We start from the raw sequence: 26,604 nt of genomic DNA, 5'->3' as shown, positions 1-26,604 counted from the left end.
GGCTTAAAAATGCGCATATTTAAGTATGTGCAGTTTGAGACCAGGAAAGTGTAACATGTGCAATACTAGAGGCATTATGCGGGCCCTTGCCAGACAGGTCAGGGTGAGTCTGGGAGGACATGAGCAAGGGCAAGCGAGGGCAGGCTCCTGGACCAGCTGTGACAGGGCAGCACTAGGGGTGGATGAAAGTCACTTACCTTTTCTCGCAGCTTGTTCGCGGTGGGGGGGAGCGCTTCGCTGCTCCCCCCGTGAAGTTCAGGCCGGGGGGGGGGAGGCTTCCCGCCTCGCCCGGCCGAAATTCAGGCTGGGGGGGAGGCTTCCCGCCTCGCCCGGCCGAAATTCAGGCCGGGGAGGAGGCTTCCCAACTCGCCCGGCCGCGAACACGAAAGTAAAAACAAAAACAAAAAAAGTCCCCTGATAGGCTACGTGACGATTCACGTAGCCTATCATGGCTAGATCTGGAAAGTCAGCTGTGATAGGCTACGTGAATCGTCACGTAGCCTATCACGGGTGACTTTAAAAAAAAAAATGCGTACGCGAATGGCGGCCCCCATAGGGAGCCGCCATTCGCGTTCCTTATTTGGTGGCTGTAGTCTACGTAAATCTTTACGTAGACTACGGCGAAAATAAGGGCAACGCAAATAGCGTTGCCCTTATTTTCGCCGTAGTCTACGTAAAGATTTACGTAGACTACAGCCACCAAATAAGGAACGCGAATGGCGGCTCCCTATGGGGGCCGCCATTCGCGTACGCATTTTTTTTTTTTTAAAGTCACCCGTGATAGGCTACGTGATGATTCACATAGCCTATCACAGCTGACTTTCCAGATCTAGCCATGATAGGCTACGTGAATCGTCTAATAATGGCATTATTAAATAATGGCATTTTTGCAGAGGAACAAGGTGTGTTTCCCTGCATGTGCCTTGTTTCCAAGCAGAATCGTGTTTCCAAGAGCATGATTCATCTTGCAAACAAGCATGCTCCATTGTGCCTTATTTCCCTGCAAATTACTGCAATTTCAGCAGTCTTGGAAGGGGAATACAGTGTGTGTGTTGCAAAATAAAGCCGGGGGGGGGGGAAATAAAGCTATTTGTGTTGCCCTTATTTTCGCCGTAGTCTACGTAAAGATTTACGTAGACTACAGCGACCAAATAAGGAACGCGAATGGCGGCTCCCTATGGGGACCGCCATATGCGTACGTGCTTTTTTTTTTTTTTAAAGTCACCCGTGATAGGCTACGTGACGATTCACATAGCCTATCACGGCTGACTTTGCAAATCTAGCCGTGATAGGCTACGTGAATCATCATGTAGCCTATCAGGGGACGTTTTTTTTTTTTCTTTGATTGCAATGGCGGGGGCGGCAGCCGCCCCGCTCGAACACCGGACGAACTGCCAGCCGGACCCGCCGCCGGGAGGGACATTCAGGGAAGTTAAGTCCCGTCCCGGGGGGGGGTGCGGGGTGTGGGGGGGTGTGGAGGATTTCTCCCCGAAACTTGTTCGGGGGGCCGAACACATTGGCGCTCGGCCCCCCGAAGTTTCGGGGAGAAATTCTCCGCCATCCCTAGGCAGCACAGGGAGGGATGTCCAACTCCCGCTTCTGGGGTCAGAGTCTCCTCTGAGGGGGGAATCTCAACTCTCCTATGGGCCCACAGACAATGCTTCGGGAGCCTAAGATTGCTCTTAAACAGATATTTCTTGATTTGTACCTCAGTTTCATAGACACGAAACTAAACCAGCCCACAAATCCCAACCCTCTTAATCGTCAGCCACAGATGACTTCAAGCCCAAACAAGCAACCCCCTGTCAATTATCCTCCCATCTCCATGCTGAAGTCCTCAACAATCCATGCGCCAACTGGTCTGCAAGGCCACTTAACATGGATCTTAGATAATGGTAGCCACCACGAGCCAGAAATGGATAGAGTTTGAATACCACCCGTGAAAATCACCAAAAATGCCCCCACCAACTTCAAAGGACACCACTGGCATTGCAAATGTGGGGGAGCAGTGTTATCCCCACTTCAGTTACACCAGGTTGGGAAATAGCTCAAGAAAAAGACACTCTGAAATCAAAGGTGATGTCAGTTCTCCCCCAAGCTGGGACTATTCTTTTTTCCTGACTAATTGCTCCTTGGTGTTCAGTTCAGGCCTGAATATAATAATGTAGCATTTCGGGAGGAAGATGCAACCCAGTAAGCCAGCACTGGAGGCCAAGATGGAGAAGACCTCCACGGCCACCATGTATTTCCCCTTGGTGCTCAGGTAGGTTGGCACAAAGGACACCCAAACACTGCAGAAGACCAACATGCTGAAACTGATCAGCTTGGCTTCATTGAAAGTATCAGGCAACTTCCTGGCAAGGAAAGCCACCGTGAAACTGATGAGGGCCAGAAACCCCATGTAGCCCAGGACAATGTAGAACATGAGGGCTGAGCCTTCATTGCATTGAACTAGGATCGCGTCAACCTGGGAGTGCATGTCCAACTCTGGGAAGGGGGGAGAAGTTGCCAGCCACACAAAACAAATGCCAGCTTGAATAAGAGAGAGAGACAATATCACTGATACAGGAAGTCTCTTCCCCACCCATTTCCTCACCCTGTTTCCAGGCTTTGTAGCTACAAAGGCCAAAACCACAGTGATGGTTTTTGCTAACACACAAGCCACAGCAATGGAGAAGATGAGGCCAAACACTGTTTGCCTCAGAAGGCAGGTCACCTTCCCAGGCTGGCCAATGAATAAGAAGGAGCAGAGAAAGCAGAACAGCAGGGAGGAGACCAAGATACAGGTGATGCTCCAGTTGTTGGCTTTGACAATGGGTGTATTTTGGTGCCGAATGAAGGTCCACAACACCAAAAGTGTGATCACAGAAATGAAAAGAGCCAAGGAGGTGAGAACTGCTCCCAAAGGCTCCTCATAAGATAGGTAGCTTATGACTTTAAGAATACATTGGTCCTGATTCTTGTTCGGATACTGATCTTCTTGGCACTTCTCACATTGATCTGCATCTGAAAGTGTTGAGCAAAAGCTTTATATTAAAACATATTCTCTGTGTTTAGCTGCAGTCCTTTAATTTGACCTCATTTAACAAATCCACTTTCTTCAGCATCAGTGATAATGGTTCTGTCTGCATTTCCTCTTCCTGGCCCTGTTCATACTCAACACAGTAATATATTTGTATTTCAAGAAAAGTGCTAGGAATTAAAATACATATGAACCTGAAACTCTTCGATTTTTGTGTGATTATCTCTAGAATTCAGATGGGTAAGTGGCCAAAGAATACAAAGATTCCCTGAATTTAGCTGGAATTGTTTAACTGGAGCTCATAGAACAAAGTTTCTTCTTCCTTTGTCCACCGCTGTTCATAGTAAACACACTCATATATTCCTATTTAGAGAACCATGATAGGAATTAAAATATACCTGAAATACAAACTTCTGGGTTATTTTCAAATCACTCGGGATTCCTGCACTTACCCATCTGGATGGAAATCCTTCCTTGGGGGCACTCAACACAATCATAGCAACACACTTGCTTCCCCTGCTGGACGAACCTGCTCTGTCCCGGGTGGCAGCTCTCGACACAGGTGGAAGTGGGCAGTGTCTAATGGAAAGCAGAAGGAAAGCCATTTGGCATGCAAGTAACTTTTCCTGATAGGTGCAATCCTCAGCTACATCTCTTTTTCTTCTAGCGTTGCCCTTATTTTTGCAGTAGTCTACCTAAATCTTTACGTAGACTACAGGGACCAAATAAGGAACCCGAATCGCGGCTCCCTATGGGGGCCACCATTAGCCGTACGCACTTTTTTTTTTTTTTTAGTCACCCGTGATAGGCTACATGACGATTCACGTAGCCTATCACGGCTGACTTTGCAAATCTTGCCGTGATAGGCTACGTGAATCGTCACGTAGCCTATCAGGGGACGTGTTGTTTTTTTTTCCTTTCATTGCAATGGCGGGGGCGGCAGCCGTTCGAAAGACCGGCTGCCACTCCCTCCCTGCTCGAACACCGGACGAACCGCCAGCCAGACCCGCCGCCGGGAGGGACATTCAGGGAAGGTAAGTCCCGTCCCGGGGGGGGGGGCGGGGGGCGGGGGGGGCGGAGGATTTCTCCCAGAAACTTGTTCGGGGGGCCGAACACGTTGGCGCTCGGCCCCCTGAAGTTTCGGGGAGAAATTCTCCGCCATCCCTAAAAGCAATCCATCTGGAAGCACCTTGACAACAATGCCGTGATTACTCAAAGCCAACATGGATTTGTCAAAAACAAGTCCTGCCAGACAAATCTGATCTCATTTTTTGATCAAGTAACCTCCCTTGTAGACCGTCGGAATGCTGTGGACATCATATACCTCGACTTCAGCAAAGCTTTTGACAAAGTGCCCCATGATATCCTGATGAGCAAACTAGCTCAAAATGGGCTAGATGAAACAACGATCCGGTGGATCCACAGTTGGCTACAGAATCGGACTCAAAGAGTGCTTATCAATGGGACCTTCTAAAACTGGGGAGAGGTAACAAGTGGGCTACCGCAGGGCTCAGTCTTGGGCCCAGTGCTCTTCAACATTTGTATTAATGACTTGGAGGAGGAGGTGCGGGGAATGCTGATCAAACTTGCAAATGACACAAAATTGGGCGGGATAGCTAATACTTGGGAAGACAGAAACAAAATTCAAAGTGATCTGGATAGACTGGAGCTCTGGGCAGAAAACAACAGAATGCCATTTAACAGGGATCAATGCCAAGTTCTGCACTTAGGAAAAAGAAACCAAATGCACAGTTACAAGATGAGGGATACGTGGCTCAACCACACTACAAGAGAGAAGGATCCTGGAATTGTTGTCGATCACAAGCTGAATATGAGCCAACAGTGTGATGTGGCTGCAAAAAGGCCAATGCTCTTTTGGGCTGCATTAATAGAAGCATAGCTTCCAAATCCCGGGAAGTACTAGTTCCCCTCTACTCAGCACTGGTTAGGCCTCATCTGGAGTACTGTGTCCAGTTTTAATAGCGTTGCCCTTATTTTCGCCGTAGTCTACATAAATCTTTACGTAGACTACCCGGGCCCAAATAAGGAACGCAAAAAAAAAAAAAAAGGAACGCATTTGTGTACGTGCTTTTTTTCCCCCCAAAGTCAACTGTGATAGGCTACGTAACGATTAACATAGCCTATCACGGATGACATTGGAAATCTAGCCGGGATAGGCTATGTTAATCGTTACGTAGCCTATCACGGGTGTGTGTGTGTTTTTTTTTTCATTCACTTTGTAATGGCGGTGGCGGCAGCCAGTCGGAAGACCAGCCGCCGCCCCCGCCCCTGCCGAAATGCCGCCGAGACGCCGCCGGGACCCGCCGCTGAGAGGGACATTCGAGGGAGGTAAGTCCCATCCCGGAGGGGGGGCGGGGGGGCGGAGAATTTCACCAACAATTTTGGGGGGCCGAATGCCAACGCATTCGGCCTCCCCGAGATTCGTGGAGAAATTCACGGCCATCCCTACATTGGTGCAGAGAGAGAGAGAGAGAAAAGCAGTGCAATCAGATGGTATTATAACGGAAAAGTACAGCCTCTGGGAATTGCATCATTAGTTTAGTCAGTTGGATAGATTACCTTACCATAAATATCATAAAAAAATAAATAAATCAGAAAAACTTGAAAGAGGATTTTAAAAAGTGGTAACTTGCCTACATGGAGATAGCTTATACTGGCATGTCAGCAGCTACCATAGCAAAATCCACATTACTAAAAGATACCATATGGTTTGTGACATGAAATCCTAATAAGGTGCTAGTGTACTTGTGTAGCCTTCTGGATAAATAAATCTCCCTGTAAATATAGGGTAGGGATGGATGAGAAATTCATTTCAGTGCAGTGTGGATAAAAATTTACCAAACTTTGCAAAGATCTCCATATTTGGGACAAAAAGGATTTAAGATTTTTAAAAAATGGAATGGGGGAGGAACCCAAACTGACAAACTCCCCACCCAAGCCCAGGGATCTGAGTCCTGAGCTCTTAAATGTCTGGATATGTATCCCAATGTCTTCAACCATGTTAGTGCTTAACTGGGTTGCCGCCGCCTTCTTCTCCACATTTTAAACTAGGGGTAGGGATGTACGAACAGCAACAAAATCCATCCCAAAGAAAAAGAAATGCAAGAAAGCCAAGTGGCTGTCTGATGAGGCTTTACAAGTAGCTGAGGAAAGAAGGGAAGCAAAAAGCAAGGGAGAAAGGGGAAGATATATCCAACTGAATGCAGAGTTCCAGAGAATAGCAAGGAGAGACAAGAAGGCCTTCTTAAATGAACAATGCAAAGAAAATGAGGAAAAAAACCAAATGGGAAAGACTAGAGATCTCTTCAAGAAAATTGGAGATCTCAAAGGAACGTTTTGTGCAAAGAAGGGCATGATAAAGGACAAAGAAGGCATGGACCTCACAGAAGCAGATGAGATTAAGAAGAGGTGGAAAGAGTACACAGAAGAACTATACAGGAAAGATCTTAATGTCCTTGATAGCCATGATGGTAATGTCCTTGATAGCCATGATAGTGCGGTCACTGAACTTGAGCCGGACAACTTCGAGAGTGAAGTCAAGTGGGCCTTAGGAAGCATTAGTAACAACAAAGCTAGCGGAGATGACAGTAATATTCCAGCTGAGCTATTTAAAATCCTAAAAGATGATGCTGTTAAAGTGCTACATTCAATATGCCAACAAATTTGGAACACTCAACAATGGCCGCAAGACTGGAAAAGGTCAGTTTACATTCCAATTCCAAAGAAGGGCAATGCCAAAGAGTGTTCAAACTACTGCACAATTGCGCTCATTTCACATGCCAGCAAGGTGATGCTCAAAATCCTACAAGCTAGGCTTCAGCAGTATGCGAACCGAGAACTACCAGAAGTACAAGCTGGGTTTCGAAGAGGCAGAGGAACTAGAGATCAAATTGCCAACATTCGCTGCATCATGGAGAAAGCAAGAGAATTCCAGAAAAATGTCTATTTCTGCTTCACTGACTACGCTAAAGCCTTTGATTGTGTGGATCACAACAAACTCTGGCAAATTCTGAAAGTGATGGGAGTACCAGACCACCTTACCTGTCTCCTGAGAAACCTGTACGAGGGTCAAGAAGCAACAGTAAGAACCAGACATGGAACAACCGATTGGTTCAAAATTGGGAAAGGAGTACGACAAGGCTGCATATTGTCACCCTGCTTATTTAACTTATATGCAGAGTACATCATGAGAAATGCCAGGTTGGATGAATCACAGGTCGGAATTAAGAATGCTGGGAGAATTATCAACAACCTCCGATATGCAGACGATACCACCCTAATGGCAGAAAGCAAAGAGGATCTCAAGAGCCTCTTGTTGAGGGTGAAAGAAGAGAGTGCAAAAGCTGGTTTGACACTCAACATTAAAAAAAGGAAGATCATGGCATCTGGCCCTATCACTTCCTGGCATATAGAAGGGGAAGAAATGGAAGCAGTGACAGATTTTACTTTCTTGGGCTCCAAGATCACTGCAGACGGTGACTGTAGCCATGAAATTAAAAGACGCTTGCTCCTTGGGAGGAAAGCTATGGCAAACCTAGACAGCATAGTAAGAAGCAGAGACATCAGCTTGCCAACAAAGGTCCGTCTAATCAAAGCTATGTTTTTCCCAGTAGTAATGTATGGCTGTGAGAGCTGGACTATAAGGAAGGCTGAGTACCCAAGAATTGATGCTTTTGAACTGTGGTGCTGGAGGAGACTCTTACAAGTCCCCTGGACTGCAAGGAGGTCAAATCAGTCCATCCTAAAGGAAATCAACCCTGAGTGCTCATTGGAGGGACAGATACTGAAGCTGAAGCTCAAATATTTTGGCCACCTAATGCGAAGAGAAAACTATCTGGAAAAGACCCTGATTCTGGGAAAGACTGAAGGCAAAAGGAGGAGGGGACGGCAGAGAATGAGATAGCTAGATAGCATCACCGATGCAATGAATATGAACTTAAGCATGCTCCGGGAGAGTGCGCAGGACAGGAAGGCCTGGTGTGCTATGGTCCATGGGGTCATGAAGAGTCGGACATGACTGAACGACTGAACAACAACAACAACAAAAGGGATGTACGAAAGGGACTTAAGGAGTTAAGGAGGACGAAAGGAGTTGCTCTGGGGGTCCAGGTCATAAGAGGAACCTTGACACCAGGTTTTGCTGCTAAATCCCAGTGCAGAAGATCCTGATGCCAATATCCAGAGTCTGTGCATAAAATATGGTGGCGATGTTGATCACTGTGCTTACCTGCCTGAATTTATGATTCCACATAATAGCACTTCCATTCACAATGAACTCTTTCCCTGCAGGAGCCTGGGGGTCCATCCTTCCAACTTGGACTCTCTGAAAGGATTCATTGGGGAAGGTGACCAAGTTGATGAGATCATATCCCCCTGCCAGGTCCCCATTATCATTGAAAAATATTTCTTCACCAGCACTGTTGTTAAAATGGATGTTTCTCAGAAACCCGTGAAGCTAAAGGGAAGGAGAAAAAAAAGGAATGGGGTCAAACGGCAAGGAAATGGTTAATATCACTGCTATGCAAACCTGACTTTCACTACCTTTAGCCACTGAATCATTACCACCAAAAATGAATCTACAAGAGTTTGTACTTTCCCAACATTTTAAAATGTCTATGCAAGGTAGGAAGAAAGATGTCAACTAACATTAATCAGAGCACCAACACAAACCGACGAACTCCCAGAACACCTGAGGTCTCCACAATATACAAAACAAGAATCCTAATATTCTACAATAGGAATTCTGAATGGACTCCTTCAGAGGGTTGTGACCCTGGATTGGGGTTTTGCATACAATGCTTCCTGCCCCCTGCCCAAACCGAGGCACTCAGCAAAAGCATTGTTTACGACAAAATCTCAGCCAGTCCACACAACAGGTTCACTTTCTGGACATGACTGTGCAAGTCCATAATGGACATACAAGCACAGCTTATATTGGAAACCTACTGACTGCCACAGCCGCTTCCAGCCAGAACACAGCTTTTATGGGTTTCAAAGGGGCTGGACATTCCTTTTCAGTCATGGTCTAAGAAATTAAGTCTGCCAACATGGTTGTCCCTTTTCTACTGTTGATTTATCTACGATTTGGCATTTCTTGTATTTCGAGTTAATTCTGGTATGGTATATTATAATGTTTTGCCATTTCAGTCCTGGAGGTGCAATGACCTGCCATGGCTGAAGTTTCTGGAGATCCCATGTTCTTCCATCTCCCCTTGTTTTGTACATGTCTCTTGATGAATCCATGGCATGGAGAGCATGTGCTACAGCATAGACAGCATTGTAGATATTGTAGCTCTGGCCAGACATCCCTGTTTCAAACATAGATCCAGGAAGACTCCCCAGCTTCTCCTTCCCAGTGCAGTTTCTCTTGTTTGCGACATAAAGGTTATACGTAGGGAAGGAACAGATAAACGCACTGGCCCAGAATTGATGGATGAAATAAAAAGTGGACTGGAAAGGATTGATCATCTCCACAAAATCTTGAAATCCTGGCACCACGTTTGTATGGAGGGTGAAGGACAAGGTGCCATTGAAAGATTTAGTGGTGAATTCACTCCCAGGTGCTAAGGCAGTGAAATCCCATTCAGCTGTTGTGATCCATACCCTCTCTATAGGATACGTCTGAAGAACTTCATTGGAGTATAAAACTAGCCGTAACGCCTCCAGAGACTGACCGTCTCCATACACAAGAATCACATTGATTTTACTCCGTGTGAGAGTTGATTGAATTGGTCCCAATTTTTTTTGAATTATTTTATGTGGTAAATATGTTGTCACTCTTGGGATCATGTGCATCCAAGCAATGCAAAGATTGTTTTCCAAGTGCCTTGGTCTCAGCGTTCGGAGGAAGGTTTCCCCACTGTCATCCTCTGAAACAATAAGGCCGATCCAGTTCCATCTGAAATGCTTGAGTAGCCCAACAATCCCAACGTACTGAGGATCTTCATTTGGGACCATCCGGTAGAATGAAGGAAAGCGAGTTTTGTCCCTCAGTGCTGGATCAAAGGCACCATAGCTGAGCTAATGGGAATGATATGATACCTTCAGGAATGAAAAAACCATCACATCGTTCTTCACCCAAACTGACTCCTTCCAAACCTTTGCTAACATCTTGACCTCGCTCAATATAATAATCTACTCTTAAACATTGTTGTCTCTAACAGTCTAATCTTAAATTTCCTAGCAAACACGTCTGGTGTTATCAATACTCAGGCTGCGAGTAGATTCTAAACAGGATGTTGAATCAACTAGCTTTCATGGGCATCCACAAGACGGGCCAATGGGGGGCAGTCGCCGCCCACCCCAATGACCCATAATCTCCAGATTCCCAGCTTTCATGTTTTTAAAAAGCAAGCCTCTTGCTCATGTAGAACCTGAGATATGCATAGACACTTCTCTGCCCATTTGGTTTGTAAGCAAATATAGCACCTCCCACCTTTCATCGGTTTGAGCCAATGAATGAAGTCATAGCAGCGTTTGACACACCCACTGTCTGCAGAATTAACTTCCTGGTTCATTGGAAAGCCTTTTGGTGGGTCTTTCCTTGTGGAAAAGTGAATACTGCCTCAAAAGATCAATGCAGGAATCCAGGCATTTAGTGTAGCTCTGTAGTGTGTCTACCCCCCCCCCCAAATAAAATGTTGGAGCGGAGGAAGGACAGCAGTTCATGATCTTTCGAACTCAGGTCTTAATAATTAATTAATATTTCTTTGAGATGGTAAACAGTATTTTTTTAAACTGGCATTGCAATGCTCATAAATTTCATCATTATGATATCTAAATTACGGGAGTCATGGCTGTAACTCAGTGTGGGTTACTTGAGCCCTGCAGAGTAGCTCAGTGTTGCTATTCCCATATCGGGGTGTCCAGCATGGGGAAATCAAGCCCTCTTCAGATTCGATGGCTTCCCCCCGAGGCCCTGGCTCAGCTAGCTTTAGTGAGCAAAGCCACAGGCTCCCCACCAGATGCCCTGTGTGCAAATAGCTCCTGTGCACAAATGGGCACTGCACAAATGGCTCCTTCTCCCCCTCCGAGGACTGAGGAGGGGGAGAAGGAGCCATTTGCACATGGCGGCAGCAGTGCCAGGGGTAGTCGGTGGATGGCAGTGGCAGGGATTCGCACTGCCGCCCCCTGCCAATGTCAGCAGCACTGCCGCCTCCATGGGCAAACCTCTTGTGCTCCCGACACCAGAAAGGAGAGTGTGAGGGTTTTGCGCATGGTGGTTGCGGCAGGGAGCGGGCAGCACCAGCAGGAGTTTCCACCTCCGTGACCTGCCACGAGTACCATGGTCACCACGTGTGAGGGCTCCTTCTCCTCTTCCTGGGCCCCAGGAGGGGGAGAAGCAGCCATTTGTGCACAGGCCGTGGAAGGAGAAGGGACGTCTCACACACAGCAGCTGCCTGCCATGCGCAAATGGAGGATGAGAGGGGAGCAACAGTCCCCTCTCATCTTCCTGCCCCAGTGCTGTGCCACCACTACAGCAGGTGGGGCAGGAGGATCAGAAGGGAGCCAGTTTTGATACAAGCAGGTGCTTGCCCTGTGCTGACGTTAATCTCACCATGAACACATACCTGTGGCATCTTGTAGGCATTGAAGATGTCGGCCATCTGGATGGAGTTTTGAGAGGTGAGTGCTCCAATGACAGCCATCAATTTCTCTTTCCTGCCACAGTTATAATTGATGGGATTCCTCTGTCCTGGGAAGAGAAGATCCAGAGTGGCCCAGCAGTTTCGCCCTGGATCAAATGCACTGTCATAAATCTTGGAATCGAGTGTGGCGTTGGGTAAAAATTCAGCATTCTTGTTGATCTCATGAATGGCAAAATTAAACGCAAGCACATGCTGGTAGTTTTTAGGGATCATGCTGCAATGAGAGGGTTATATATTATTAAATCAAATATGTTGCATCTTGCATTATGATTCACTCATCTAACTAAATAGGAAGATTATAATAATAATAATATCTAACAACAACAACATTCATTCATTGCTTCTCACCACAGACTTACACACAGAGATAAAGAAATCCATAACTAATAGAACCAGAGTAAAAATCCAAATCAGTATAAAGCATAATCAGCAAAACAATAGGAAGAAGAAAGGGGGGAGAGCCTGGAGGGGGGAAGCCTCTCTTATTGGTTGAGCAGCCCCTGCCAGTCAGATGACAGTCACCCCAGCCCCCCGCCCCACAGAAGTATGTTCTGTGAGATGACTTTGAATGGCGCAAAGCACTTGTGGATCCCTGCCCGGACCAAAATCAGCTCCATGAAAATGCGGGTAAGCCACTCTTTCCTTCTCCTTCCATTGTCATGGAGACACCCCCATAATCTCTTTTTCTAATGCAGTGTACTGGACTGTTGTGAAGATATAATGTATCTCTGAAATTTTATTTATTTATTTATTTATTTATTTATTCATTCATTCATTCATTCATTCATCATTTCATTTCATTTCATTTCATTTCATTTCATTTCATTTCATTTCTGTACTGCCCAATAGCCAAAGCTCACTTTGCAGATGTAGCATAACATACAATGAAATTAATGACTAGATCCATGTGGCTCACATTTGCAGGGTAAATGTCAGTTTTTCTCTAGGGGTGCACGAAAGCCACTTACCTGGTCTCGCAGCTTTTTCGCGGTGGGGGGGAGGCGCTTCGCTGCTCCCCCCGAAGTTCAGGCCGGGGGGGAAGGCTTCCCGCCTCGCCCAGCCGAAATTCAGGCTGGGGAGGAGGCGCCTCGCCTCGCCCGGCCGCGAATTCAAAAGTTAAAAACAAAACAAAACGCCCCCGTGATAGGCTACATGACGATTAACATAGCCTATCACGGCTAGATCTGCAAAGTCAGCCATGATAGGCTACGTAAATCGTCACGTAGCCTATCACGGGTGACTTTAAAAAAAAAATAAAGCACGTACGCATATGGCGGACCCCATAGGGAGCCGCCATTCACGTTCCTTATTTGGTCGCTGTAGTCTACATAAATCTTTACGTAGACTACGGCGAAAATAAGGGCAACACAAATAGCTTTATTCCCCCCCCCCCGGCTTTATTTTGCAACACACACACTGTGTTCCCCTTCCAAGACTGCTGAAATTGCAGTAATTTGCAGGGAAATAAGGCACAATGGAGCATGCTTGTTTGCAAGATGAATCATGCTCTTGGAAACACGATTCTGCTTGGAAACAAGGCACATGCAGGGAAACACACCTTGTTCCTCTGCAAAAATGCCATAAGTTTGGATGCGGCAAATTCGGCAGTGGTGAGTGCGGGGTAGGACAACCCCTGGAAGTTTGCCCACCCCACGTCCAACAGTGCTCCTGCAAAAAAGAAAAGTACTGTACAGGGCAGTTTGGATGTGCACTTAAGGATTCTTCCCACATGGAAGAATGTCTGACCTCTGCTCCCAAGACAGCTCAAAAAACATTTTCGTCAATTGAGATAACTTAGAAAAGTTTAAGGAAGAACCAGATCTGACCTTGACCTGCTAATTGTTCTGGTTGTACAGGGTAGAGTGGAAGAATATTAGTCTGAATGAACACTATCCTGGCTTGAAAAAGAAAAGAAGAGTGAAGAAAGCAAAACGATGGTGCTTAAAGGTAGCAATTTATTTTTTGAAGTGAAGAACGATCACTGGGTCCAGTACAGAACTTTTCATATGAGAGAGTAAAAGAAAGGAAGAAAGGAAGAAAGAAAGAACTTACTAAGCATTTCTTGCAGTGGAATAACTGGGGTGTTTTGTAAACTCCTGTGTAACAGTGTGAGCAAGTGCCATGGACACAAATTGGCCAATGAACATCTCATCTGAAGGTTTATATGAATGAGATTGGACTGTTGAGTTCCAGCTATGTATGGAGCTGGAGTTCAAACTCCTGCTCGAAGAATAATATAACAGTAGCAGCAGCAAAATCAGATGAAACGTGGACAGATTTGGACAAAGCTCCAACCGGACCCGTTCATGATAACTTATTGCCATCATCCTCAATATCAGTCCTGGCAGAAGATACAGAAAAGCTTCAGTTGACAGAGCTGTGCCTGCCTCAAATTAATCTCCCAGATTATGGTGGAGCAAGTTGTTCAGACAGGAGTCTTTATAGACTGAATGTTGCATCTAACAGTAGAGATGGGTTGTTTGAGGTATCAGTTGTTGTTTTTTCCCCATGGGGACCTCTGATTACCTGTGGGGCTTCCAACATCAGCAGTGCCTAACACATTAATTTTAAAAATTACAGGGCACATCATCTGATTTCTCCAAGTCCTCAAGTCCCAGTACAAGGAAATAAAATGTGTTGGTCCTATCCCCATATAGGGCTTGCCCTGCTTAATCTTGGGGCAGGAAAGATACAAACCTCTGTTGGGGTGAAGCAGTCGATTGGAGACTTGGCCTAATTGTCTGAATGGATAAAGATTGGCATAGGACCAGTGGAGAGATCTTGCTCAGAAATGGTAGATTCAAAACTGGGTGATCATTCTTCATAGCCTAGGGATCTAGACAGGGCTTTTTCAACAGTGGTTTTACTACTGCCTCCTTTAGGAATGCTGTAACTATGTATCCCTTAATGAGTCATTGACCACTCCTGATATTCATGTTGTATGCCCAGCCCTGGAAGACCTGTCTAGCCAGCAAGAGCAAGGACCTAAAGGCCAAGTGATAGGCCTCAGTCCTCGAAGCAGCTTGCACAAGCTGAGAAGTATCCATAGCTACAGGACAAGCGGGTGCCATGGCTACATCCATCTCCATTTCTTTCAGAATGGTGGTATCCAAGTTGGAGAAAATATAAATAATTGTATCTACAAATGTAACACAATGGGCCTGTGTGTGTGTGTGTGTGTGTGTGTTGAACTATACGAAGCAGACTCCTGACCACCTGAAACAGCTCTATTGGCAAATGTTGTGCAGACACAGTGATGGGGAAGAAATAAACTCCCCTCCTCAAAGTCACATCCATGGAATAGGCCCTAAAAGGGTCATATTTTTAGTCATATTTGCTTCGGGTTTTACACCAGCTGCATTCTACTTGTTGACTTTGCTGTTTCCCAGCTTCTCAGAATACCAAGGAGCCAATATGGCTCTATTGTTTGGCTGAGCACATTTAGGAGTGATCATACGCCATTTGCGTCCCTGTTCCTTCATGCGATAGGCTATGTAAAGATTTACGTACCCTAGCACGTCAAACAGCAGGGATGCAAATGGTGTCCGCTATGCTGGACGCCATTTGCGTGTGCAGTCCATCAGTCCAGCCAGCAATACAGCAATGGTGGCCATATTGCTGGGGCTTCAGAGCAGGTGGCAGGCAGGATCTGCCGGCGAGGATTTCACGGAGGAGGCTTAGGTAGGAAAACCGATCCTCCACGGACTTCAGAGGGCTGGATTCAATAGAATCCGGCCTCTTTGGGGTCCGTGGAGGATTTTTCCAACAACCCTGGAGTCATCATAGGGTCCCCTACCCACATATCATTTTCTTCCATTCCAGTTTAGATGACCAAACCCAATGTGTGCTATGCCACATGTATTGGACAAGATATTATTTGAGACAGGCCCATGGCTGTCATGGTGGCCATGAAGTTCTGAACCACTCCACACAAGCAGCCTTGGCATGCATGCTAAAGTTGTCTGAGTCTATAAGTCTTGGAGGTCTCTACATCTCCTCTGAGACTACCTCCATTTCCACACATCGATTTCCATCCACATTAGGGATGTATGAAAGTTCCACCACGGATCTTGGGGAGGCCGAATGCCAGTGCATTCGGCCCCCCCGAAATTGGTGGCGGAACGGCCCGCCACCACCTCCACCCCCAGGATGAGACTTACCTGGGGCGGAACTTTCTGGTGGGGGCGGCTGCGTTTGTTTTATTAAACCATTTCCAGGTTTAATAAAACAACCATGTAATAGGCTACGTAAAGATTTCTGTAGCCTATCACGGCTAGATTTAAAAAAAAACACCATGAAAGATTTACGTAGCCTACGACGGCTGACTTAAAAAAAAAAAATGCGCGTACCCAAATGGCGGTGGCCACAGCCGCCGCCATTTGCGTTCCTTATTTTGGCACATCTTAGTCTACATAAACATTTACATAGACTAAGACGGTGAAAATAAGGGGAACGCAAATAGCGTAGATGCTACGCTATTTGCGTTCCCCTTATTTTTGCCGTCTTAGTCTACGTAAATGTTTACGTAGAAGAAGATGTGCTAAAATAAAGAATGCAAATGGCGGTGGCCATGGCTGCCGCAATTTGCGTATGCGCGTTTTTGTTTTTTGTTTTAAATCAGTCATGATAGGCTATGTAAACATTTACGTAGCCTATCACGGCTGACTGCAGGGACGGAAATGGCGGTGGCTACGGCCGCTGCCATTTCTGTCCCTGCTAGCCAGCGGCTGGATGTTTGAGCAGCCAGCGGCGGAGCACAGCCGGCCGGCGAGGATTCTGGGGGGGAGAAACGGAGCGCCTCCCCCCCACCTTCAACATAATCCGCAGAAAGGTAAGTCACTTTCGTACATCCCTAATCCACATGTTCTCTGGCTTAGATTCCCCCCTATGACTCACAGGAGGACTCAGAGGGGAAGGAGGTTTCATCCAGTTACCTCTCATCTACTAATCGGGGATCTTCCAGGCCAGAGGATGTACCTTTAGTACACTACACAGATTCAGAGGGCACCCCTCCAATACAGTCCTCATTGCCAGTAGGAGCCAGCAGCTGCAGAATCAGAAAATGGTCCTTTAATAAGCAGACCGCTCCTTAGAGCAGGCAGAGTTAACACAGGTCCAGATGGTTTCAGAAGGCCTCTGCATGTTGCTGAGACAACAGCTGTTCCTTAGTGAGTTCCAGCCAGCATAGATCTGGCCAGGGTGCTGAAAGACCCTGTCCTGCCATCCTGCATAGCTGGACCTGACTCTGCCTTGTCCTTCCAGTAAGTGCAACTGCTTCAGGGTGGCTCCCCTGGGAACTTTGAGCCAAGGCAGGACAATATCAGCAGACTACATAGAGGGGTGCAGGACCACAACTGCTGTTTCCACCCCTGAACACAATGCAACGAGAGTTCCTTTGTCACACATCCTAGAAGGTCTGTTATCTCAAGAACTACAAGAAATTGCCGTATTTACATAGAGGCCTAGTTCTTCTTGCAGTGGCAAATCCATGACTGGGCAGTCCCACTGGAGGTGAGGCCTCATATAACTGAAGCCTCCTCCAGCCAAAGACAAGCAATATAATTTTAAAATGCACATAGGGAAACTAAACTTATGGTGACAGGATTGTAGCCCAAATGTCCAGATGTGGTTGCTAAATTATGCAGACACCAACTTCTTTCCCCACCCCCTTGAGCTATGCAATCTAGGCTGGAGGTAGTGATGTAATTGTCAGGTGTGTTTTCACAAGCTGATCAGAGTGTTCCAGGTATGCTTATCTGAGTCACCATGGGGAGAGCCAGAAAGGCAGCAGGATGTCAAGAAGCAGCTGCAGCCGTACAGCAGGAAAAGTAGCAAGCAAGGAAATCATGCAAAGTGAGGCGAAGGATCAGAGGAGGGAGGAGGGAAGCCCAATGGGAGCAGGGTGGACATTTTAATCTCTAGTTAGACTGAAGGTCATCTAAGGCAGATCTAAATTCATTAACATTCCAGATCTTTTACAACCTAGGCCTACGTTTTTGCCTGAGACATTCAGCGACTTGGGAGCCGAACAAATCTACGAAATCTCAGAAATCCAACTGGTTTTCCATTCTTACACCGAACTTCAATTATTCCAGTGATGCCTTCACCAGAGAAAGTGAGGTCATGAGCCATCGTAACAGGAAGTCCGTGAAAGGGGAGATGAGTTTTGATGGTCCCTAGTGACTGGTTTGCCATCCATGGTGCAGATGTCTTGAAGCTGCTCTTCTGAGGCATGAATGATGTACGTGTGAAAGATTCCAAAGGCAATGCATCTCTTCGTCAGAATCATCCTGCAGTAGACATTGTCATTCCGGGCATTTGTCTTTGGAAAATCGACATGATGTAGTTTGAAGTATTCATAACCATGGAAAGCTTCCATCCCTACCATCATCCAAGTGAACACCAGTAGCAGCCATAATAGACAAAGCCTCTTTGCAGCCATGGCTCGCTGTGTCTCTTCCTAATTATCTCTGAACAAATGAAAAAGAAAATCATGTGTGTGTGTGTGTGTGTATGGGGGGGGGTAGAATTCATTACTTGTTTTCCCCACCAACATATTGCACTACTTATTTATCACATATATATCCCATCCTTCCTCCAATAAGCTCAAAATGGCCTAATTACATTGTCTTACCTTCACAACAGTCACTGAGGTGGCCTTTGTTAGGAGATGGAATTGTCCCAGGTTGGTAAGGAGTTCAACTGATACCACTCCAACCAACCTCCAACTATCAATGCTGTGGTCACTTATTTAGGATTTTGGCTTAGCACTCTTAACAGGAAAAGACAAACCAGACCAACTGCTGAATGGGATATTTGGTCAACAATTTATTTATTTATTTATTTATTTATTTATTTATTTCATTTCTATGCCACCCAATAGCCGAAGCTCTCTGGGCGGTTCACAAAAATTAAAACCAAACAAATCCAGCACTCCTGGAGCCCCAAGCTGAGCCTTCACCTGGCCAACACCACCAATCCCCCCACCACAGATGGTTTGTTCGTTTCCAGCCTTTTGCACATTTTTCCCCATTCTAAAAACTTGAAATGCCTCTCCTAGGATTTACTTACTGGCAGTAAGCATTGCAAGCTAAAGTATGCTGGTAGTTTTGTGCTTTGGGCTGCATCCCTTTTGCTTTAGACCTCACTCATCACTGGAACAAAAGAACTTCTCCAAAATTGAATTCAGCCCTTGAACCAACAGCATTTCTTTACACCCCTGGACTAGACTCTTGACTAAACCTAATGATGAAGTGGTCATCAGGGTTCAACTGATCTTTGTTGTTGTTTGTTTGATCACATTTTTTAAATGGAAATACAAAAAAGGCTCTTAACCACTCAGCTCAAACACACCATCCTGTCTGTATGTTAATAAAGGAAAAAGCGGAGGGAGATGAGCATCCAAAGTAAGTTACAAAGGTGAGAAACAGGTTCTCAGGATGCAAAATAGTTTAGGAACGAGAAGCGCAATGCGTTTCCACCTGTTATTCTCCTCAATAGAATGTTGGAGAGAGTTCACACCTTTGCACAAGAAACCTTCCTCTTACCAGACGTAATTTAATTCTGTCACACAGAGTAGTGGGCCAAGTGTCTCCTTCTGCTGGTATGTTTCTGAGAGTATCCTTTAGACACAGGTGCTTAATATACAGGTAGACCAGCTGGACACCATGGGATCTTACACACAAATGTGGCTGGATGTCCTGGAGGAGATGCCAAGCCTCAGAACATGCCAGCAGGTGATGGCGATGAATCACAGCCGTGTGGAACACATGGAATGACAAGATGTACTTGCCATGACCATAAATTCTATGAAACGGCTGCTGGTTCCTGTTGTACTTCTGGATTCCTCCCTGTCTCCGAATCTCTGTATATCAGCTCAAGAAAAGACAAGACAAACCACCTGTTCCTCTGAGGTCCATATTCCAGTATGTGCATCAGATATGAATGCCACCATCTCCAACCATCTCTTTTTACCAGGAAGACCCCCAGTTTATGAGTCTACATCCCTGAAAATTCACATTCCTATGCCTTCTTGCCGGTCCGGGTGTGGCATGGTCATTTTAAAAGGTTTTTTCTTTCTTTAAAACAGCGTTGCTTTAAACAAAGAGTTTATTGCTCAGGCACACCTAAGACAGCCTTCTTTTGGGAAGCCCCTAGGAAGAAGAAGTGTTTTGGCTGAAAGAAAACGGAGACAGAGGATTTCAGTTTAAAAAGAACACCCGCAAACAAGGCAGTGAGCACAATTCATTTAACCTTACGTATTTATTATTGGAATATACTACACTGCGTTTTTATTTATGAAAATTTTGCGACTCTTTGCAGACGATGAAAAAAAAGCCGTATGACTGCTGGCTCCGCAGGACCTCGTGGTTCCGCAGAGGATTCCGTGGCACGGACTGAAGGGTGTTCAATCCCATTTCAGTCCGTGGCAGAATTCTCTGACATCCCTACATTGTTTTGCCCCCGAAAGGTTTGTTGTACGTCTGCAAAACCTGGAGCTGTCCCAAACATGCTAGTACTCCCCTCCTATTTCTCAGAAGCCCCAATAGCTGACTGGATTCACTTTTAGTCAGAAGTACATGGCGTGTTGTTCAATGCAGTTGAATCCTGAGTAAACATGGATAAGATGACCCAGTTGCACAAGAGTAGATCTAGGCATGAGGCACCGTTCTGAGGCATCTTCTGAGAGCCAGGGCCTGCAGGAGAAGCCACCACCACCACCAGGGAAGAGGCGTGCCTGCTGCTGCTGGGCCTGCTGCTGCTGCTGCTGCTGCCGCCGCCGCCACCGCCACCACCAGGCCTTCCCTGTAGACTTCTGACTGGCAGACCGCCAGTCTCTGCAGGACCAGGCCCCCAGGTACTGAGCCAGCTGTGCTGTTCCACCTGCCCCTCCCTGGAGGGGCTACATAAGCTGGCTGGCTGAGGTGGCCTGGGAGAGCCAGGGCCTGCAGGAGAAGCCACCATCGGGGAAGAGGTGGGCCTGCTGCTGTTGCTGCCACGGCCGCTGCTACGGCCGCCACCACCACCACCACCACCACCAGGCCTTCCCTATCATGGACTCCTGCCTGGCATTATTTTTAAGGGGATTTTAATTGTTTTGTTTGTTTGTTTTGTTTTTTTTGGGGGGATTTTGTTGTGTGTTTCAGGGTGGGTAGCCTGCTTGATAGGTGGGAGCGAGTGGGCATGTGTCCACCTGATGGAGGCAGTGGGGGGAGTGTTGGGGGACAGAACATACCGAGGCTGGGCAGCAGGCACTGGCGGAGCGCTAGGGGCAGGCCATGCCAGGTAAGGGGAACAAGGAGAGATGTGTAATATCTGTCCCCTGCTCCGGGCCTGTCCAGAGCCAAAGGATGGTTGCGGGAGGTGTGACCCCATCTTCTGGCCTTCGTTTGCTGCTCTGCAATGCCAGGTCTGTTACCCAGAAAACCTCCCTCATCCATGACATGATCCTGGATGAGGGTGCAGACCTGGCATGTATTACGGAGACCTGGCTGGCCGAGGCTGCTGCTCCAACTCCAATCCATAGCGTTGCCCTTATTTTCGCCGTAGTCTATGTAAACATTTACGTAGACTACAGAGACCAAATAAGGAATGGGAATGGTGGCTCCCTATGGGGGCCACCATTATCCGTACAAACTTTTTTTTTTTTTTTAAGTCACCCGTGATAGGCTACGTGACGATTGACGTAGCCTATCACGGCTGACTTTGCAAATCTAGCCGTGATAGGCTACGTGAATCGTCACGTAGCCTATCAGGGGATGTTTTTTTTTTCTTTTATTGCAATGGCCGCCCCGCTCGAACACCCGACGAACCGCCAGCCGGACCCACCGCCGGGAGGGACATTCAGGGAAGGTAAGTCCCGTCCCGGGGGGGGGGGTGCGGGGTGCAGAGGGGTGCGGAGGATTTCTCCCCAAAACTTGTTCGGGGGGCCGAACACGTTGGCGCTCGGCCCCCCGAAGTTTCAGGGAGAAATTCTCCGCCATCCCTACAAATCTGCCATTCTTGGGCAAGGTGATTGAGCGGGTGGTGGCGGTGCAGTTGAAGGCACACTTGGAAGAAACTGATTATCTAGACCCATTTCAGTCGGGCTTCAGGCTTGGGCATGGGACAGAAACGGCCTGGGTCGCCTTGGTAGATGATATGAGGAGGGCTCTGGATAGGGGTGAATGCTCCTTCCTTCTTCTCCTCAACCTCTCAGCGGCTTTTGATACCGTTGACCATGGTATCCTCCTGGACTGCCTGGAGGGGTTGGGCATTGGAGACACCATATTGCGGTGGTTCCGGTCCTTCATCTCCGGTAGGTACCGGAGGGTGGCACTAGGAGAGGAGTGTTCAGACCCTTGGCCACTCACTTGTGGGGTGCCACAGGGTTCCATCCTCTCCCCGATGCTATTTAACATCTATGTGAAGCTGCTGGAGGCTATCATCAGGAGGTTTGAGGTGCAGTGTCATCAATATGCGGATAACACGCAGCTCTACCTCTCATTCAAATCTTCACCAAGGTTGGCCATAGAATCCCTGTCCAAATGTCTGGAGACGGTGAGTGGCTGGATGGGGAGGAATAAGCTGAAGCTGAACCCTGACAAGACCGAGGTACTTTTGGTGGAAGACAAAAAGAGGCTAGGGGATGTTGACCTGGTGTTGAATGGGGTACGGCTACCCTTGAAAGACCAGGTCTGCAGCCTGGGGGTCATTTTGGACTCCCAGCTGTCCATGGAGACTCAGGTTTCAGCTGTGAGCCGGACAGCGCTGTATCAACTCCATCTGATATGGCGGCTGCTCCCCTTCCTTCCCGACCATCTTCTCCCATCGGTAGTACATGCCCTGGTCTCCTCTTGTTTAGACTACTGTAATCCACTCTACTTGGGGTTACCCTGGAAGACGGTTCGGAAGCTGCAGCTGGTACAGAACGCGGCGGCTCGCCTGATTAAAGGCAGCCGCCGGCGAGATCACATCACTCCAGTGCTGAAGGAGTTGCACTGGTTACCAGTTGTTTTCCAGGCCAAATTCAAGGTGTTGGTTTTGACCTTTAAAACCCTGCATGGTTCCGGCCCAGTCTATCTCAAGGAGTGCCTCCAGCAGCACCAGACAGGCCGCTCAACAAGATCAGCCTCGGATGGCCTTCTCTCTGTCCCATCAGCCAAGACAGCTAGACTGGTGGGGACGAGGGAGAGGGCCTTCTCTGTGGTGGCCCCCACTCTGTGGAACTCCCTCCCTAAGGAACTCGGTCATGCCCCCTCTTTAATTAGCTTCCATCGTGCATTAAAAATGTGGTTGTTCAGGCAGGCATTTGGGGTGGGTTAGGGTATTTTAGAAATGTTTTTATTGTAGAATTTTATTGTTTTAAGCTGTTTTATTGTATGTTGTACATCGCCCAGAGTGGCTGGGTGACCAGCCAGATGGGCAATTAATAAATTTAATAATAATAATAATAATAATAATAATACTAATAATAATAATCTGAGGTTGCACCGAGGGGGTGAGGGCAGAGACAAGAAGGAAGAAGAGTGGTCTCTCCTCCTCCCCTCCTCCCAGCCTCTGCTGTACTTTGTATTTCCTTGTCAGCAGAAAAGTCGGACTGAAATGGGTTTGAAGGCATCTGGAATGAATAAAGTATTGCTCAGTCTGTTCCTCTAAGGAGACGTGCCTACTCCCTCCCTTCTCCTTTTTTCTCTCCATGCTCTCTTTTGTTTGCCCATTTTCAGCGCAAGCACAGAGCTGCTAAAAGCTGACTCCGAAGGGTGGAAAGGCCATTTCAGTGCTGGCATCTGGATCTGAGGAAAGCTGGTTACACAGAAAAGAACCTTGTGTTGTTTTTATTTATTTATTTAATTTATTTATTTATTTCATTTCTATACCGCCCAATAGCCGAAGCTGTCTTTTTAGTGGGACATAATTCCTCCATAAACTTCCTGCACTTAAGTAAGTTAGGAGCAAGATGCAAACGGCTTTAGTTGGGGAAAGGAGAACTGGAGAACACTTTGTACAATGAAGAATGCTATGGCTACATTTCCTTACTACTAATAAGAAACTATTCTCCTCTGTTTGAGCATTGGGCTCTGCCTGTGTGATGTAACGAGGTCTCTCTAAACATTCCAGCAGACAGTGGCCACTTTGGTTTCCTTATGCCAACTCCAATCCTGCTTCTCCTCCCTTCATGGCTGAACTTGGCTTGCTTACATGCGGTATTTAGTGAGGGGAAGAGCTAGCAATCTTCATATACCACCCTTAATCGTAATAGATTCCAGGGCAGATTGCAACACAGTTCAAACCACAGATCACCACTTTAAAAACAAAACCAAACAATTGTCCCCACTGGATGTCTTGGAAAAGGGGGGGAGGAAGAGGGTGATATATATTTTTTTTAAATTAAGGAAGTGATGAATTGCTATATACCTCTGCATGTTTCCAGAAGGCAGGGAGTATTACTTGCAACCCAAATCTTATGTTTCCTTCTGAGTTCCTTTCTCTATAATGAAAACATGGAGGTACCTGGTAGCTTTTGACCTGAGGTTCCAGGTATCTGCCCCAGCACCTGTGTTGTGTGTCAATATTTTCAGAGTAAAACTCCTTTCTTTCTTTCTTTCTTTCTTTCTTTCTTTCTTTCTTTCTTTCTTTCTTTCTTTCATGTATTAAAGGAAACACATCTTTAAAGTATATCTTACCTAAGGATTTCTCTGTTCTGCTGTTCCATCTTATTTCTCTTCTTCTTAGGGCAGGCAATATTTGATGCCCTATTTGGTGGCCTGCCCTCTTTACCTTGGCTGCAGGTTCGCTTTCCCTGGTCCTGAGCCTGAGCCCTTGGGTCAGTATTTGCAGTCCTGTGTGGGCTTCTGAACTTGTACTTTCCCAGATCTACTTCAGACAGTGGCTTTACCTTGTGAACCCCCCCCTTTTAAATAGTTTTTATTTATTTTGTCTTTATAAATGAAATAAACAATACCAACAACCTGATCAATAACTACAATTTCCCAACAATGCAGTATTCTTATGAGGACACAACAATAACGAAAAGGAAAAGAAAGGAAAAGAACAAAGGAAAATAATTTTTCTTCTTCTTTCTCCTTTAAAGGGTTAAATTTAAACTCCAAGACCAGCCGTTGCCGCTCCTGCCGCTGCCGCCGCCACCCGGAATATACGCCCCAGGTAAGTCTCGATCCCGGGGAGGATCCGCGGGGGGGCGGGGGGACAGGCCGTTCCACCACAGATTTCGGGGGGCCATCTCTAGTCATGCTCCTTTCCTAATTTTGAACCAATCGATTCACACAATCAAAGGCTTTAGCGTAGTCAAAACGGATGTACGAAAGTCACTTACCTTTTTCCAGCTTTGATTCGCGGTGGAGGGGAGGTGCTCTGACCCTCCCCCTGGCATCCTCCCTGGGCCGGCTCTGCTCAGTGGCAGCTCTGCGGAGCCGCTGACCAGGGCTGTCCGCAGCTGGAGTTCCAGCCACGGCCAGCTGCTGCGTCTGTTTTGCAAACTGCATTTGCATTCCTTATTTGGGCACGGGTAGTCTACATAAAGATTTACGTAGACTATGGCGAAAATAAGGGCAACGCTATTTGCAACCCTCATTTTTGCCGTAGTCTACGTAAATCTTTACGTAGACTACCCCTGCCCAAACAAGGAATGCAAATGGTGGTGCCCATGGGCGCCGCCATTTGCATACGGGTTTTTTTTTTCCAAAGTCACCCGTGATAGGCTATGTAAAGATTTACGTAGCCTATCACGGCTGACTTTGAAAATCTAGCCGTGATAGGCTACGTAAATCGTTACGTAGCCTATCACGTGTTTTTTTTTTAATTTACTTTTTTATTTCGCAGCTGGGGAGACGGGGTGCTCCCCCCTGGCCTGAATTTCGGCAGCGAGGGATGGGGCGCCTCCCCCCCGGCCTGAATTTCGGCTTGGAGGGGTGGGTTGCCTCCCCCCCGCCAAGAACTTCGGGGGAGAACCAAAGTGCCTCCCCCCCACCGCAAAGCAAGCTGCGGGACCAGGTAAGGGACTTTCGTCCATCCTTAATCTGAGGTAAAGGTGGGGTTTGGGGCACACAGCAACTATACTGAGGAGAACCTGACAAGGAAAAGAATCGGACTTTAAGCTGACACAGGAAATCCAGCTCTTCCCTGATAACTTCAGGGTGGCTGCTGGATGGCCATGATGTCATGTATCCCTAAGAACCTCAACACACAGCTGGCTTGGAGTAAATCACTGGTGGAGACAGCCTCTTGGATCCTTGCACTGAGCAGTGGGTTGGACATGATGGCCTAGATGGTCTCTTCCAGTTCTGAAAAATCAAAACCAACTCCTGCCCAAACCAAAGTGGCCACACACACATAAGCAAATCAGCAGAATAAAATCAAAATGCATCAATTTCTGTTATTAATAGTTTACTTCATCAATGACAAAACAAAATATGGGAGAAATTCATAAAAGAAAGTAAAGCAAAGTCATACACTGTCTTTTATTATTTGAAAGCATCAGATATGCCTTACTGCTCTCCCCATTTGTTGGGGAGAGAAGAGACCGAATCCTCTTCCTACATTGCCCCTTGAAGAGCAAACTCCAGAGAGCCTTCAACAGAGTTAACTAGCCAAGGCTGGAGGAGTCAGTCTGGAGGAAAGGTATCAAGGAGAAATATCAGCGAATAAGCAGCTGTGGGCATTCTTTCTCCTCGTGCATTTGGTAGAGAAATAAGAACATAAGAAGAGCCACTCTGGATCAGACCAAGGGTCCATCTAGTCCAGCTTTCTGTTCACACAGTGGCCAACCAGCTGCCCACAGGAAAGCCACAAGCAGGACATGAGTGCAACACCACCACCCTGCCCATGATCCCCAGCAACTGGTATACATAAGCTTTGTTGTTGTTTATTCGGTCAGTCGCTTCCGCCTCTTCCTGACTTCATGGACCAGCCCAC

General features: G+C 46.9%; 1 protein-coding gene across 1 annotated transcript; it reads right to left on the bottom strand.

The window, feature by feature from the left end:
- Positions 1-2,104: 2,104 nt before the first annotated feature.
- Positions 2,105-13,844, bottom strand: LOC146342347 (vomeronasal type-2 receptor 26-like). Its single transcript, XM_084808507.1, has 6 exons — positions 13,744-13,844; positions 11,614-11,905; positions 9,209-10,063; positions 8,271-8,498; positions 3,475-3,601; positions 2,105-3,006 (listed from the first exon to the last, which is right to left on the bottom strand). The coding sequence occupies exons 1-6, from the start codon at positions 13,836-13,838 to the stop codon at positions 2,105-2,107; spliced, it is 2,499 nt and encodes an 832-aa protein (XP_084664633.1). The 5' UTR covers positions 13,839-13,844.
- Positions 13,845-26,604: the final 12,760 nt, after the last annotated feature.

The sequence above is a fragment of the Heloderma suspectum genome, chromosome 6 (genome assembly GCF_057233095.1).
Source record: "Heloderma suspectum isolate Gila_16-S chromosome 6, 16-S_ref, whole genome shotgun sequence".
NCBI classification, from domain to species: domain Eukaryota; kingdom Metazoa; phylum Chordata; class Lepidosauria; order Squamata; family Helodermatidae; genus Heloderma; species Heloderma suspectum.
This window is presented reverse-complemented; position numbering and strand designations above follow the sequence as displayed.